The 18,090-nt window shown below is 34.1% G+C and overlaps 1 protein-coding gene across 1 annotated transcript in view; it reads left to right on the top strand.

The window, feature by feature from the left end:
• LOC145322856 (uncharacterized) overlaps positions 1–18,090 on the top strand; it is a 125,216-nt gene that overhangs the window by 44,732 nt on the left and 62,394 nt on the right. Inside the window, exon 8 of the mRNA XM_080165181.1 lies at positions 7,619–7,691. Within this exon, the coding sequence (XP_080021307.1) occupies positions 7,619–7,691 (73 nt within the window). The remainder of the gene's footprint in view (positions 1–7,618; positions 7,692–18,090) is intronic.

The following is an 18,090-nucleotide window of genomic DNA, read 5'->3' as shown; positions in this document are numbered from 1 at the left end:
CTAACATGCCTAAATTAATGAAAAAAGCTATCCGTTACAGACGGACGGACTGACGGATTGACCCTAATTATAGAAAAGCTTCGCTTTTAAAAACCCGTCGTATTAGCGTAAATGATAGTGTGTCTGTGTGTTCGATTCTTGTTACACCATGTTATACTAATGACGTTTAAAATTTTACCTTAAGCTGCTATGTCTGATACATGACACTAATAGTGAGAGTAGGGCGAATGCCTTGGCCCATAAATAGGCGCAACTTAGTTCAATGCATAGTTGGAACTTTCAGACAAAGTTTGTGTATTCATACTAGGTATAGTTCGACCTGGTTAAATTTGTCAGGGATCTTAATGGATAAGACAAACAAGATTAACATTTCTGTAGATTAAAATTACCTATAGAACTTAAATTTAATACAGGTACCCAAAGTTTTAAATCCAGCGAATAAATAAGTTTAAAACTTTTGGTATTTGTGTATTTGACATTCCTATCCCCCCCCCCCTTCCCCCGAACTTTGTTAATTTATTATCATTATCAATATACCATCCATTGTCCTATCCCCTATGATCCCTGGATAAAATAAATTAATAATATAAGTTGTGGAGATATTTATATTGATTATTATGGATTTTGTCATCCTTGTAATTAATGTTCCTCAGTCTAGTTTTTTCAAACTGTGTATTCCCCCCCCCCCCCCCAGTTAAAAAAGTTTGCACGCCCTTGAACAAGAATGAAAAACATGCATCTTTATAAAGTAAAAACGCATTGAATACTAAGATTCTTAGATAGTATCCTACTGTTGGAATTATTATGAAAAGTTTGAAATTGATAGGACAATTAGAACTTGTCTAAATTATTAAAAAGAGCTATACGTTTTGAACGGACAAACGGATAGAACGACCGGAATTATAGAAAAGCTTAGGCTTTAACAATTATTACTTGTGCATAGCTATACTACTATTCAAAGATCAAAAGGGATAAGACAATAGCCAATAATTTAATGTACATCCCATGATGAGACACAAAATTACCCCTTCTGTAGATTACAATTATTGGGGTCAGAGGTGAATTGTACATAAGGGCAAAGTTGCTTAAAATTTAAAAATATGAAATTGTTCTTTTAGTGTTGAAACTGTAAAATAAAGTTTAGTAGTGACTTATTGAAAAATCCGCGAAAAATTCAAAAAAATCACATGAAGGAGGGGTCAGAGGTTGATTGTACATAAAAGCAAAGTTGCTTAAATTTTAAAATTATGAAATTGTTCTTTTGGTGTTGAAACTGTCAGACAAAGTTTATAATAATAATAATAATAATAATTTATTTCCTTAAGGTGCATATAATTAGGGCGGGTTACTGATAAAAGTTACATGGTTTACTATAATTTCTTCCTGAAAGAGAATGCATGTTTATAATAATGATTTCTTCCTGAAATAGGTTGCAGAGTTATAATCTTTCATATATATTACAATAACTTTATCAGGTGATATTTTAATAAATGATTTATAATTTTAGACCTTAGCTCAGGGCTGTAGTGAACTTACTCCTTCTCTGTTCACCTACATAATATTTTTTTGCTGACATGTTTAATACAATTATGAACACTGAGCAGCTGAGCGGCGAGTGGTTGGCTTAACCTCTGCTGAGGTTGTTGAACCGCTGGTTTTCGCGGTGCTTACCAAGTCGCAACTTAGCTATATAATAAAATGTGACAGTTGGTGTGACTGTTACAATACATGATACATAATAATTACTGGGTATGCTATTTGTGCCATTATGACAGATGTTCCACTTTAGAATAAACGGGCTCATCCAGGGTAAGACCGGTACGATTAAGTTACCAGTGCCGCGGAATTTACCGCGTTCCCAATCCCGTCTTGAACTGCGGCTTCCACCGTCCTAAAGTTCCCTGGATTAGATAAATGTTGAATTGAGTTTTTTTAATCCCGTGAGATAAAAAATCTCACAATTCTATAGGTAATCAGTTGATCCTCCTCCCAACCGTTTACTTGAGATTCCTTACATCCCTGTATGGTTTAAGAAAATAAATAAATGAATAAATGAATGAATGATAACCACTCAAGAACACTTATTATTCAAATATTTACTATCCGCTAGGTTCGACCTGACATTAGAATTTATTTATTTTAATTGTTAAGTTTCAATTTTTGCAATAACAAGGATACCTAGTTACGAGAGGCGTGACTAGGTACCTAAGTAGATAAAAAGACAAGAAATGAAAGAAAAAGATTAAAGATAAAGCCTAAAGATAAATAGAAATGATACAAATAAGAATTTTGTAAGAACAACTAATTTTGTATGGGCGTTGAGTTTTTTAAAGTAAAAAATAATAATAATATTGGGTTCCGGAATAGAAAGTTCTATCGATCAAATTCTTATTAAGTTAAAACATGATAAGTTAGGATAAGATATTGTATGATTGGTTTGCATAACATTATTATTGATAATTGATTATATATTAATTTAATATTAAGTTAATATGAATTGAAAGAAGAAAATTTTGAAGGATTAAAATAGAAGATATTAACTTGTTTAATCTTTGGCACATCAGTTTAACGTTATTGTTCTTTGATAGAGTGATTCTCTCATGTTTTTTTAGATGAATTCATAGGAACAAATTTGATATAGACGTGATTTGGTGGCCGAGGGCACATTTTCTCGCTGCGGCAGCTAAGACCAGGCTTAGCTGTCTGTCCAGATTGAGTTTGTTGCGACGCATGCAGTCTGCCGCTCCTATCTTCGAGGAGAGGATTGCTGCATGCGTGGAATTTTGCTCCAAGATCCTGTGCGCTGGCGCGCCAAACCACGTCCACTTATACAGTTGAGTAACAGACGGTAAAGTTAAAAATAATAGAGATTAACAGACATTGATATTGATAGACAGTTTCTAATTGATATCCTATATTTTTTCTTTCCTTGTCAATCGAGTCGAATCTAGCCTCCGAAATAAATTCGAGGCTGCTCCACAAGAAGCCAGCGGTAAACTATCCCATTTGATGCATTTTAAACTAGAAGTTAAATTAAGGTAAAATTTGATGAGAAGAGTTTAAGAAAAAATAAGTAAAAAATAACAATTAGAGTAAGATGAATGACTGTCTTAGAAAGATAAAAAAAATCTAGTTACTTTGTTACTAATTTATCTGACTTATCTAGAATCTAGAAGGTTGAAAAAGATAGATATTTTTGTTCCCTTGCTTTCTGTGTAATATTATGTTGGAATATAATAATATAATATCAATGCTACTCTACAACAATGTGATGTCTGTCCTATAGCGGTAAATAATATATAAGTGTTAAATAATAATTATTAAGCAAAAATTGAATTATAAGCAAACATTAGGTGTGTAAGGGAGTATGTATACGCCCCACCCCCCTCCCTCCCCTGGTATAGGTTCAGTCCTTACAGGACTTATACCTAATATTTTGAGGTTGTTCTATAGCAACAATGTGATGTCTGTCCGTTCATTTGTCCGGAAGGTCCTATAACAGTAAATATGTAAATGTGAATGTTAAGTGGGTAAAGAATTTTGCAAACGTCCCCCCCCTCCCTCCCCTGGTATAGGTTCAGTCCTTACAGGACTTATACCTAATATTTTGAAGTTTAATAGTGACTTATTGAAAAATCCGCGAAAAATACACCTAAACCACATGAAAGAGGGGTCAGAGGTGAAATGTACATAAGAGCAAAGTTGCTTAAAATTTAAAAATATGAAATTGTTCTTTTAGTGTTGAAACTGTAAAATGAAGTTTAGAAGTAATTTTTTTTTTAAATCCGCGAAAAATTCACAAAAACCACATGAAGAAGGGGTCAGAGGTTAATTGTACATAAAAGCAAAGTTGCTTAAAATTTGAAATTGTAACATTTGTTTTTTCTTGATAAAACTGTAAAATGAAGTTTAGTAGTAATTTTTTTAAAAATCCGCGAAAAATTCACAAAAACCACATGAAGGAGTGGTCAGAGGTTAATTGTACATAAAAGCAAAGTTGCTTAAAATTTAAAAATATGAAATTGTTCTTTTGATGTTGAAACTGTAAAATGAAGTTTAGTAGTAATTGAAAAAAAAATCCGCGAAAATTCCCCCAAAACTGAGTATACACAAATAAGCAAACTTTTAGTTTTTGCATAGATAGACATTTCATATTTTACGATTTTTTCTGTAAAACCAATAGTTTTCGAGTTATTGAATTTTGAACCGTTTTGGGCCATTCTGGCCCACTGTGCGCTGGACCGATATGGTTCTCCTGTAGCTTCTCATACGTCCAGGGAGTGTTTATGACTATTAGGGGGAGGGTACCCCCACCCTTTGAAGAGAAATCGCCCACAGAAAATAAATTACCCTCACCAACAAAAATATTTTACTTTTTCTTTTGGAAAATAGAATTTAAAGGGGTTGTGGTCGTGTTTCAAAACGTCCCCCCTTTCAAGTGCGCCTAGAGATCTCTAGGGGCGTACCCGCTAGTATCATCTGGATGTGTATATGAGAGTATATCTTTACTGATATGGTTCTCATTTATAGTGATGCTTCTTATAGGTCCCTATAAGGTTTTCATCTATCTCCCTTACAATAAAACAAATTGCCAATCCCTCGCCGTCCCCCACTAAAAGAAGAGAAAAATAAAAATGAAACATCGATCTCCCCCTTTAAAGGGGTCCCTAGGCCTCTAGGGGCTTTACGTAAATATGATATAGATTTAAATGAAATACTGGGTGAATGAAACAAATTTTGCAATATTTTTAAGACAAACATTGTTCAATAGAAATAAAATCCCAGAACACATATAATAAAGTGTAATTTAATAAAAAGTCCCCGTGAAAAAAACTCAATTAATCTTGAAATTAAAATGTTAAAAACATTTTTGAGACTCAAATACATTTTTAAGAGAGAGAGCAACAAGTATGTTTAAGTTTAATTGAAACGCAGACATTAAAGAAAAGAAGTAGTTATAGCATAAGCAAATTAACCTTTATTAACAGTGGAGGCTACTTTCCTTAGGAAGCTACTTTGTCCGGAAGCTACTTTGTCCTGAAGCTACTTTGTTCTGAAGCTACTTTGTCCGAAGCTACTTTGTCCGAAGCTACTTTGTCCGAAGCTACTTTGTCCAAGATCCAATTATACTGGTTCTCAAAGTTTTATAAACAAGTTGTATTGGTTGTCTTAAAATCTTTGGGGACATAATTAGATCTTGTAATTAGCAGTATTCAAACTTTTCAACAAATACTTAAAACGAACAGAAGATTTAATTTTGTTTGTCATAATTGGGGGTGTATTTATATTTATCGTCCATTGTCTTATCCCTTTACATCCCTCACATGACTTTCAGAGTAGCTTCACTAAAAAGAAAAATGTTTCATTTCTAAACGTGTTTATAATGTACGTGTGTGTAGAGTGCATTGGTGTGTGTGTGTGTGTGTGTGTGTGTTTGTGTGTGTGTGTGTGTGTGTGTGTGTGTGTGTGTGTGTGTGTGTGTGTGTGTGTGTGTGTGTATATGTGTGTGTGTCTGTGTGTGTGTGTATATGTGTGTGTGTGTGTGTGTGTGTGTGTGTGTGTGTGTAAGTTTAATGTTGTGCTCGTAATCTAATTTCCTCCTCTGTGCTACTTTGAATACAGTTTTTTTTGCTTCAGCAGCGTAGCTACTATATAATCTTAGTATGTATGTCCGTCTGTCTGTCATTTACGTAAATTGACTGTATCTTGTTTCTGTATAAATCTTATTTGCTTTAAAATTTTAGAATAAAATTGATACACGATATTTAGTTTATATTTTTTTCTTCTAAATTATTACTTTTTTTGTTTATTTGAATTTTGTAAGTTTGTTTTTGTTGCTTTAACGTACTTATAATTTAGAATGCATACTACCATGTTAAATACTTTTAGGGAATTTTTTTTTGTATGCCTTTCACTAAATCAACAAAATAATTTTTTTTCTAAAGTTGATAAAAACAAGTATAACATCAACTGTATGTAGCGAATCAAAGATATATAAGTATATGATAAAAATGATATAAGAATCACGAAACCTTTATGAATACATAAAGTTGTTGTCTTTAGTATTATGACCGACAGACTGACAGGCCAAATAAGTTGTATGTTGTGGTCGCTTAAAAATATGATTTTGTCTTGATTAGCATTTTAGAAAAACACATTCTCACATAAACGACCCCTTAGATAGTGGATGTAAATATTCTTTTTTTCTCCCTGAGGTAGTCATTTCTATCCCCGAGGTAGTCATTTTTTTCCCCGAGGTAGTCATTTTTTTCCCCTGAGGTAGTCATTTTTTCCCCCGAGCATGGCAACCGGTGAACAGAATCTCAGTTCTGCACCACAAGCCTCGCACGACTGAAGTTCCTATGTCTATACAGTCATATTTATATAAAAATCTGAGAAAATATTTTTAGAAGATTTTTGAATTTTTTTTTGAAGATTTTCAATTTTTTTTTAAAGATTTTCAATTTTTTTTATAAAGATTTTAGAATGATGAGCTATCGCTCATCATTTATTCCCTCGGGCAAAAAATATTCATTCCTAAACAAAAAACTGGATAGGAATACCCCATTTCATCCATAGTGTTACAAGCGGACGTTTTGACAGACAAAGTTAATCATAGAGTAGTTTGGCTACTAAAGCGTCATAACATTGAGAAAATCAAATTGTAAAGTTGCAAATTAGATCCTCAGTATACCGCCGTACTTATACGAGTCTAAAAATAGTTTTATTTTATGATTCATAAAAATAAAATAGTACCGCATTTTCAAATTTATCTTTTTTTATTTTTAGTGCAAAATTTTGTTGATTTAGTAAGCAAATTTGTATCATCTAAAAGCTTTGCCCCAAAGCCTTAATGGACTTTTTAGATTATATTAAAAATAGCTAAAAACCTGCGCAGTACCTCATAGAATAATTCCTGAAATTTAAAAATCAATCTATATTAGCGGACAGACAAAAAAACTTATCCAAGGATATGAAATTTAGTTTTTTTTATTTATTTAAACATTCATTAATACTTCAACATAATGAAATAAATGAACGTTTTAGATTATTACCGACCAACGTAAATATTCACCGACTGATCAATTAAAAAACAACTAGATTTTTTATAAGCGAAGCTTTTCTATAATTAGGATCGGTCCGTCCGTCTGAGATAGTTAGCTTTTATTCGTTAATTTAGGCATGTTAGAATTGTCCTATCGATTTCAAACTTTGCATGGTGATTCCTGTAGTAGTTAGGTACGATTAGAAAGCGTAGCAACTCTATGATCGTTACCAGAATGTCCGTACGTCCATTTTAAACATGTTGATTTTTTTACTTTTTTTATAAAAAATTTTTATGTGATAAAATCATCCGATTGATCTGATTTTTAATTACTTATTCCTATTACAATTAGGTACAATATTATGAGCAAAGCATCTCTATAATCAAGTATTAAAATGTCAGTATTTCCTCAAACAGAATTCTGTATTTAAGAAGTTTTGCAACAAATTTACGTATAATTTTGTCAAACCTTATATTTTCATATTTTGTATATTCAGTTCTGACACTCAACAAAAGTTAATGTTCTTCTGTCATATCGTTTCAGATGGATGTTGTCATCCTTGTTTTCTTTAGGTTTCCATGCCGTGAACGTGAACTTAAGCAACACAATTTTGGAGGAAAAAGAGATTCTCGTTGTTAAGTATAGGTAAGCATAACAATAATAGTAAAACAGGACTGTTAGAGTTTTTATTTATGAACAATATACAGAGGTTAATTCTTAAAAAAACTTTTGTCTCACTAAAATTTTAGTGAGGTAAAATTATTCCCTCTAAATTTTTAGTGAGCCTCACTGGTTTTAGTAATGCAAACTTTTCAACCAATAGATATGATATGTCAAAGAAGTAATTTATCTATCATCATTTGGGATTTACATTAATTTATCGTTCAATGTCTTATCCCTAACTAACCTATACTGTTTGTGTCACGCACCTGACATAACACTCATGAATGCAATAATGGATATAGTTTATACGTGGATATTATGACAGGGGAAAACTTGTCGTCAATTTAGACTGCTAACAGGGAACTCATTTATTGGTCAGTTCGTCCTTACATAAGGAGGGGATAGGATAGGATGAAGGGGTGGATGGCCCGTTGAAAGTTTCAATTTATTAGAGAACAGTAATTTATAATACAAAGTAGTTTGATGTCTCCGTCCGTCTGTCCCTTAAGATCTCGGTAACCACTTAACCGATCGGATTCGGATTGAACCCGGTATTAGTGTCGGACTGATTATGACGTAACAAAAAAAATTAGCCAATGAGAGGCTACTATGAATTTTACCATTGGTCAATAATGTCCTCTCATTGGCTAATTTTTTTTGTTACGTCATAATCAGTCCGACACTAATACCGGGTTCATTCGGATTTTTTTTTAAAGTCGCTAGTAATATATTAATACAATACACTATATGCAATAATGATATTATTGTATAAGGAAAAGGTTGCACAATGCATAATAATAGAAAAAATAGTCGACACATCTTATCATTTACTGCAGTGTAGGAGGATAATTGACGCTTTTACTTTAACCTAGCTTTAGACCATCGACCATCCCCCCCCCCCCTACCCCTTTTTTTATTTTGAACTTTTAAAGAAAAAACGGGTATAGTTATTTTTTTTGCAACGCCCCTTAAGGGGCGTTTCTTCGTATTTTCACAGATTCTCTTCTCTTATTTCTAGCCCCTTCGGGGGGCTCTAACTCTGCGGAACCAATTGCCTAACCATGCGAGGCAAACACATAACCCAATATAACCTAACCTAACCTAAAATAACCATTAAGGGGCGTTGCTACGAAAGGGACTATACCCGAAAAAACTAATATATAAGCGGGGGGAGGGGCGTTATGAGGAAAACCGCCGGGATAATTCATGGCAAAAGGGAATAAGAATGAGGAGAATAGATTTTATGTGGTCTTAAGCCACGGGAAAATGAAGTGAGACACGCATGTACAGACAACTTCTATATCCACTTTTAATAGTTATAAAATCTATCTCAACCATAACAATAACTACAGCTGCTTCATAAAGTATTTAAAAAAATAATCTTCATTATTTTTTTGAGCGACTTTCTTCATTTACTCAATCGCTCGCATCTCTTTCATGAAGTGAATCAAAAATTTTAGCTTGGTCAGTTTAGAAATAAAAGTAAATAGACAAAAAAAACATCCTTTCGACAATACCTTAATTCCTTGTTGGTTGAATACATTTTCCGGCCTAATAGTACTTGTGTTGGAAATTATTGATAAAATAGATTTGATAGAATCGTCTAATATTCTTAATCTCTGGAGGATAAATGCAATGTTTAATGAATGGACTAATCTTTAGCCAGAACAATATACATTTTTTCTCGTATTCATTCGAATCCGGTGGATAGGAACCGGTTCTCATCCATACGAAAAAACTATGTCTAGCAACGTGTTATATCCAGCTTTCTACGAATATAAAAATGTACAATCATAAGATTTAAACTAGTTTTTTTAGCCGGTGCCTTCGGCACCTCGGGGCTAAAAAACTGGTTTTAATCTTATACTTGTACATTCTATATCCGCGGAAAGCTGTTCATAATACGATGCGAGAAATAACTATTATAAAAGAATGTTATTGTTTGGTGTTAATAAATACTATAAACTGTACACTAAAGTAACAGGATGTTTGTCAGTAACTAAGTCTGTCTTTATGTACAGCAAGATATCAGAAACAGCTGGACCAACAATTTCTATGCCCAGCCTAGGTTTTAGGCTATTTTGTTTTGCTTTGTACTTAATGATCATTTATGACGTTTTTTTTGTCCAATATGACTAGCAGTTATCTGCGGTAATCAGGAAGGGAGTGATCATTGGGTTGTAACTTAACTAGTACCTTATGTTTTATAAACTTGTTTGCTCATTCTTTTGTTTAAAACTTTGGATCTACTGCAGTTTACGGTAAAATATTGATGGTAACGAATATTGCCAAAAATCTATGAATTTTAAAGGCTGCTAGCTGCCAAACGGCTGAACGTACAGATCATACCCGCACACCATTTTAAGCGGCATAAGAAGGCCTACCAATAATCTGGAATAGCCAAGATCCAATTATGCACAGGGAAAGCTTCACTAAAGAAAAAACGCGTAAAATAGGTCTTTTTCGCGCATTTCTCTGCACTGCGAGATAATTATACATTATTGATTTATGGCTATTCCAGATTATTTGTAGGCCTTCTTATGCCGCTTAAAACAGTGTGCGGGCATGATCTGTACGTTCAGCCGTTTGGCAGCTAGCAGCCTTTAAAATTCATAGATTTTTGGAAATATTGCTTACCAGCAATATTTTACCGTGAACTGCAGTAGACCCAAAACTTTTGTTAAATCCTGATTGGTTGGTTCAAACTAGCAGTGTCTTAACTTGTCAACCAATATTCTAAATAATAAATAAATAATAATAAATAAAGAATAGGTTATTGTTGATGTACAAGAATTTATCCAACATTGTCTTATCCCTTAAGATCCTTTGATGTAATATATTTTTAATTAATTCTATAGTATAGTATCTAGCAATAAAACCATTAGTTGCATAAGCTTTGAGCAATTTCTCCTTAGCCACAAGTTGACCAACTTAAAGGTTTATCAAATGAGCTAGGTCCCCACAAAATATCTTGTGGATCATCTACCCCCCCCCCCCCCCCCCGCCTTCCCTCCTCACTCTTTTTTTTGGCCCCCCCCTCACCTAAAACAGGACCTATGCGAAGTTTACCTAAAAGAGAAAACTCAATCGGTTCATTAGTTATTGAGATCTTTAGCAACAGACAAAGAAAACCTTACTATTTTATATTATAAAAATAACACGTAAGGTTAGATTAATGGGTAGTACACAGGGGGGGTTTCAGTGCGTTACAGGCACTTTGTGGTAAAGCAACAGTTAGGTTGTGTAGGGTCATAAGAGCTCCGCTGGGATAGTACACCAGTGGGGTTTTGCCAAGCTTTGTTTCTAGACTTATTTTGTAATAAATATACTGTAGCACAAGAATAAGTATTTCCATAAGTATCGTAGGCAAAACATCCATACTAAAATTAGATGTAAAAAAAGAACAGTAAACTATGTAACAGTAATAATTTATTTTATAGATGGACGCAGGGATTGTAAGGGATAAGACACTAGACGATAAATTGATGAAGATTGAAACTATTGGTTGAAATGTTTGTACACTGCTAGTTTGTACAATCCAATCAAGATTTATTAAAATTCTAAAGCAAACAAATGAGAAAAACTTGGGAGACAAGTATAATTTACAGTCTAATGTCCCTTTCCTCCCTGGTTTTACGTAATCTATAATACAAAGTAGAACGATGTCTGTCTGTCTGTCCGTCCGTCCGTCCGTCTGTCCCTTAAGATCTCTGTAACCACTGAACAGATCGGATTCTACTCTTTAGGGTATATACCTATTGGTCCTGTGGTGGTTTTAAGCTATTTTCTTGGGGGGTGGGACACTCCCAACCCCCCCAAAATGGAAATGGTGCTGACCATAAATGATGAGCGCAGCACCAGAATTTTTTATTTTTTTATTTTTCTAAAAATTACCTCATGGGGCGAAGCCGCTAGTCTTATTTATAAAGTAGCTGCACTACTAATCAATGTATATATTGTATAAACACAATTCCTAAGGCCCACAGGGAGCTATTAGCAAGTCTCTGCTTACCACGTATTTCTTTATAATAATTAAGATATATTTTTGCACTTAAGAAATCTAAAGTTTCAACAACTTAGGGAATTATATTGAATTTTGATTGGTTGGTTCATTAAGTTGAGTGTTCAAACATTTCAACCACTAATTTTTATCTACAGAAGGGATAATTTTGTGTATCATCATTGGTGATGTATATAAATTTATCGGCCATTGTCTTATTCCTTTAGATCCCTGACTGGATAATCATTGGTTTTGGGATCCTAACAAAAGCCTTTTGTATAGTTAATAACAGTTTTTATTAATAAAGGATGGACAGACGACATTTGAAATTATAAAAATGGATTGCCACTAAAAAATAAAATGGCGACCTTAGCTGACCTTGGTAAACCTTGGTTCACCTTGATTTTGAGTGTTATGCTATAGACAAATGAATAAAAAAGAAGTAGATCTTACCAGAGAAATATATTTTTTTTCTTGTATTCATTCGAATCCGGTGGATAAGAACCGGTTCTCATCCATACGAAAAAACTATGTCTAGCATCGTATTATATCCAGCTTTCTACGAATATAAAAATGTACAATCATAAGATTAAAACCAGTTTTTTAGCCCGTGCCTTCTGCATCTCGGGGCTAAAAAACTGGTTTTAATCTTATAATTGTACATTCTATATCCGCGGAAAGCCGTTTATAATACGATTCGAGAAATAACTATTACTGGCCAACTTTTATTTGCATTCCCTTTTATTAAAGTAGGGTAGCTTCTCTATTTGTTCTAAATGCAAATCTACATTTAGTGTCTTCATAATATCACTCCTTTCTTCTCCCCTAACCTCTAGGGGAGGTCAGGAAAACAGCCTAAAACCACACAAAGATAATAACAAAGCTACCTTGATAAGTACAACTTTTCTGGGATCTTTAGATTCAGACAAAAAAAAACTTATTACTCTGTATCAGGGGCGTCCAAGCTTTTTTATTTGGGGGGGGGGATGAAATTTTTTCAAGGGGGGGTAATTTGATTTTGGAGGGGGGTGGGTTAAAAAATGGCGCGCGAAGCGCGCCGCAATTTTTTTTTACCCCCCAAAAATTTTTACCACGGGGGTAAAATTTGCTTGGGGGGTGTAATTACCCCCCGTGAAATCTGTTGGCAGGGGTAAATTTTGTTTACCCCCCCAAAATTTACCATTTTAAATGGGAGGAGTAAAATGAAAAATATTGTGGGGGGGGGGGGGGTAATCATCCCATTACCCCCCCCCCCCTTGGACGTCTATGCTCTGTATTATAGAATGTAATACTAGTAATTTAATCTTAATAGCTCAGAACTCATTTCGGGAATAGTCCCTTTCGTGGCAACGCCCCTTAAGGCGCGATACGTCGTATTTTAAAATGGCTTTTTATAGGTTATTTTAGGTTAGGTTATATTGGGTTAGGTGGTTGCCCCACAGGCAGGGGCGTCCAAGCTTTTTTTTTGGGGGGGGGGTAAAATTTTGTTAAGGGGGGGGGTTAGCCGCAAATTTTTTTACCCCCCCCAAAATTTTTACCCCAGGGGTAAAATTTGCTTGGGGGGAGTAATTACCCCCCCTGAAATCTGTTGGCAGGGGTAAAATTTGTTTACCCCCCCAAAATTTACCCCCGGGTTAAAATATTTAGGGGGGGTAATTTAAATTTTATTAAAAATTTAGTATTTAAAATGCGCGCGAAGCGCGCAAAAATTTATTTTTGTTAGAGATTTTTTATTTTGGGGGGTATTTACCCCCCCAAAATTGTTTGGGGGGGTAAATACCCCCTCCTAAATGGTTGGGGGTGCCTACGGCACCCCTTAGGGTAAATTTTAAATGGGGGGGGGGGGGTAAAATGAAAAAAATTCGTTTGGGGGGGGGGGGGGGTAATAGCCCCATTACCCCCCCCCCCCTTGGATGTCTATGCCCACAGGGTTAGGCAATTGGCCCCGCAGGCAATTGGCAATAGAAGAAAAGCTACTGTGAAAAATACGAATAATCGACCCTTAAGGGGCGTTGTCACAAAAGACACTATACACCCCTAAATTCCATTCCGCTGGATTAAAACCGGTTCTGAGCTATAATTATCTTGTATCGTATCGTATCATAGGCAATTCCACGAAAAATAAAATAAAATTATGTTATAGGTCTTCAACCCAACAAAACTAAATATAATTGTAAAATTTTTCATTTTTCTTTTCGACGAAATAATTACCATTATACCTTTCTTCTTGTTAATGGTAGTCTAACAAGATTTTATAATTAGCTCGGGGACAAGGGAGGTGAATTCTGAATTTCTAATCCTAAAAGTATCTCTAATTTTAAGCCTTGAATGGGTTTTTACACCTTCCTCTCAAAATTTTCTTGTAAAATATATTAGATTTTACCTCCTCACCCCCCCAAAAAGTTTTACCCCCAAAAGTATATTATACATTTAATCTCTTTTGTATGACAATGATTTCATTTTTCAGACCTCCCCTATCCCTGTAATTAGATAGAGCCTTTTATTTGATTATGGCATGTCTAAATATTCACCTTAAGACTAAAGTAATGTAATGAGAGAATGCTTTTTAGGAGTGTAGGAGACGGAGTGTAGCTACTTTACAAATAGAGTATGTTTGTTTGCCAGTTAAGTAATTCTTGTAATTACTTAATTTGTTTTTAAAAATTCCTTTAAAATGGCCTTAATGTATTTTTTTTCTAAAAAATACTTAATTTTTATGAACAAAGGTATCCTAGATTTTTTTATTTAATAAAGTTTACACTAATAAGTCTAAGAATATTACTAGTTGTTTTAACTAATTAATGAAAGTTAGGGAGGGGTCAGTTATTCCCCCTCTCATATTACAGTTTTAGAAAAAAGGAGAGGGGTGCTGTACGTATTGGTGCAAAAAATGGGGACAATTTTTAAATTGATTTGACGGGGCTGTTTATTTACGTCACAAGTGAGGGGAAAGAAAAGGGAAGGAGGAAAGAAACCTCCTAGAAAAGAGATGGGGGTATGACGTCACACGCCAAAACAATTTGAAATTTGTCCCCATTTTTTGCACCAATACGTACAGCATCATATCGACAGAATATTAGCAGTTTTGACAAGGAATGCAGAGAGAGGGGACAATGGACTGCTAATTACACTAGTCCCCAAAGTTTTATAATAACATTTTCTTATTCGTTGTCTTAACAACTTTGGGCACTTTAGTATATACAAAAGGGATAATCTTAAATATCATTATTGGGGATGATGTACATCATTTTATTGGCCATTGTCTTATCCCTTTAGATCCCCCTGGAGTGAATGTATGAACAGAGTGAATTTAGTGAATTTTGATTAGATAGTTAATTTAGTTGAGTGTTCAAACGTTTCAACCACTAATTTCAATCTACATAAGGGATAATTTTATGTATCATTATTGGGGATGTAAATCATTTTATTGGCCAATGTCTTATCCCTTTAGATCCCTGGAGGGAATGTATGAACAGAGTGAATTTAGTGAATTTTGATTAGATGGTTCATTTAGTTGAGTGTTCAAACGTTTCAACCACTAATTTTAATCTACACATGGGATAATTTTATGTATCATTATTGGTCATTGTCTTATCCCTTTAGTTCCCTCTGGAGGGAATGTATGACTAGAGTGATGGTATAGTATGGATGAATAAATATTGACCAGAGAATGTCATTTATCTTTGTTTATGAGGTGTAATCCAAAAAGCTTTCTAGTCACTTGTCAGGGAGCTAGGGATAGGAATATATTTATATTTCTAGTCACTTGTCAGGGAGCTAGGGATAGGAATATATTTATATTTCTAGTCACTTGTCAGGGAGCTAGGGATAGGAATATATTTATATTTCTAGTCACTTGTCAGGGAGATAGGGATAGGAATATATTTATATTTCTAGTCACTTGTCAGGGAGCTAGGGATAGGAATATATTTATATTTCTAGTCACTTGTCAAGGAGATAGTGATAGGAATATATTTATATTTCTAGTCACTTGTCAGGGAGCTAGGGATAGGAATATATTTATATTTCTAGTCACTTGTCAGGGAGCTAGGGATATGAATATATTTATATTTCTAGTCACTTGTCAGGGAGATAGGGATAGGAATATATTTATATTTCTAGTCACTTGTCAGGGAGCTAGGGATAGGAATATATTTATATTTCTAGTCACTTGTCAAGGAGATAGTGATAGGAATATATTTATATTTCTAGTCACTTGTCAGGGAGCTAGGGATAGGAATATATTTATATTTCTAGTCACTTGTCAGGGAGCTAGGGATAGGAATATATTTATATTTCTAGTCACTTGTCAAGGAGATAGGGATAGGAATATATTTATATTTCTAGTCACTTGTCAAGGAGATAGGAATAGGAATATATTTATATTTCTAGTCACTTGTCAGGGAGATAGGGATAGGAATATATTTATATTTCTAGTCACTTGTCAAGGAGCTAGGGATAGGAATATATTTATATTTCTAGTCACTTGTCAGGGAGCTAGGGATAGGAATATATTTATATTTCTAGTCACTTGTCAAGGAGATAGGAATAGGAATATATTTATATTTCTAGTCACTTGTCAGGGAGCTAGGGATGATGACTCTAGACCTCTCCACGCACATTGAAACATACATCGCTTATGATTGCGGTGTAAAACGTCCATTTGCTCATCAGACAACCATCCCTTTGATTGCACGACCTTTGTCTGAGAAGTCCTAACTGTGCCTAGTAATGAGTTGAACCTATTTAGGTTTTGGCATTACCCCTATTAATGTCGCGCACCTGACATAGTAGCAGTAAGAACTATTTTTAACGTCTTTGGTTATGACACGGTGTTAAGCCAAGATTCTAACTTATCACCTCACCGACGACGAGCGAGTGCCCTACGTGTTGAGCCGCGGTTGCGGGTAGGGAACTGGTGCTAGGTTTTATTGCATTTTTTAATAAGGGATTAGGGATATGTACCTTGTCAAAACTCTTAGCACAAATATACGAAAAAATGACCCTCTTTCTAACAATGTATTTTTCCCTGATATTTCTCTTTATTTATCACTATGTAGTTTCTCTATATTTATTCACTGTATAAGCTTTTTTCTTTTCTGACATTATTTATTATGTAGTTGCATAGATTCATTATGTTAAGGGTCTTAATGTCTGTTTGCTTGTTGCTTTATCAAACTTTATTCTTCAAAATATACATCCCAATGATGATAAACAAATTTGTCCCTTCTGTAGATTAAAATCATTGGTTGAAAAGTGTGGACATTGTTAATTTTTAAACCAACAAATCCCAATTCAATAAAAGTACCAAGAGATTATTACGTAGGTATAAAACTTTGGGTAATAAATATCCAATGTTCCTCCACCCCCCCCCTGCAATCATGGTTATATTTTGTAATTGATGGACCGATCTTGAAGCAAATATGTAGCGAAGAATTTGCCAAATGGAAGAAAAGCCACGCGAAAAAGGCTTTTAAAACTGGAGAAATCTGTTATGCCTCCAATCTATCTGTTTCTTAAATTATAAAGGGTGGGCAAAAAAATGCAAACATTTTTGAAATTGAAATTGCGCGGCTTGTGTTAATAGTAGAAAAATACTACGCATACTGTTATAACCGCTAAGAAGTCTATTTTTGGGAAATATATAAACGATTCCGTGCTACGCATAGTTTAGGAGCTATGTATTAAAATGTCCCAACTGACCTAAAACTTGACTTGCGAGTAAATTTTGGGACATTTTACCATCTGGCTCCTAGATTATTTGTAGCACATGAACCGTTGTTATATTTCCAAAAAATACAGTTCATAGCGGTTCTAACGGTATGCGTAACATTTTTCTACTATTAACACAAGCCGCGCAATTTCAATTTTAAAAATGTCAGCTTTTTTTTTGCACAACATTTACATTTTTCTTCATTTTAATATAAATTTACTATTCTGTAAATGTTTTAAGTCAAGCCAACTACTTAAAGAAACTTACAATAATTGGGGGGGGGGGGGGCGGTAGTTTTTATTTAGATAAGCTATCCCTGTAGAATAAATATACATGTTATGTAACAAGGATGACAACATCCATAAAAACGAACATTTATACTTGTAGTGTGTCAGAACTGAAAAATCAGAGCATAAATTATGAATGTCAAATCAAAATTTTAATTAAATTTGTTGAAAAACTGCTTAAATACAGGTTAATGTTTTAGGACATACTTACGTTTTTAAGACTTGATTATAGAGATGCTTCGCTTATAACATTTTACTTTGTTGTCCTAGGAATCAGTATTCCAAAAATCAAATTAATCGGATGATTTTATCACATACAAATTTAATATTAAAAAAGTTAAAAATAAACATGCTTAAAATGGACGTACGAACATTCTGGTA

Source organism: Acartia tonsa, chromosome 6 (assembly GCF_053477335.1).
Source record: "Acartia tonsa isolate MP-2025a chromosome 6, ASM5347733v1, whole genome shotgun sequence".
NCBI lineage: Eukaryota > Metazoa > Arthropoda > Copepoda > Calanoida > Acartiidae > Acartia > Acartia tonsa.
The sequence above is the reverse complement of the archived record's forward strand: the minus strand, read 5'-3'. Positions and strand labels throughout refer to the sequence as shown.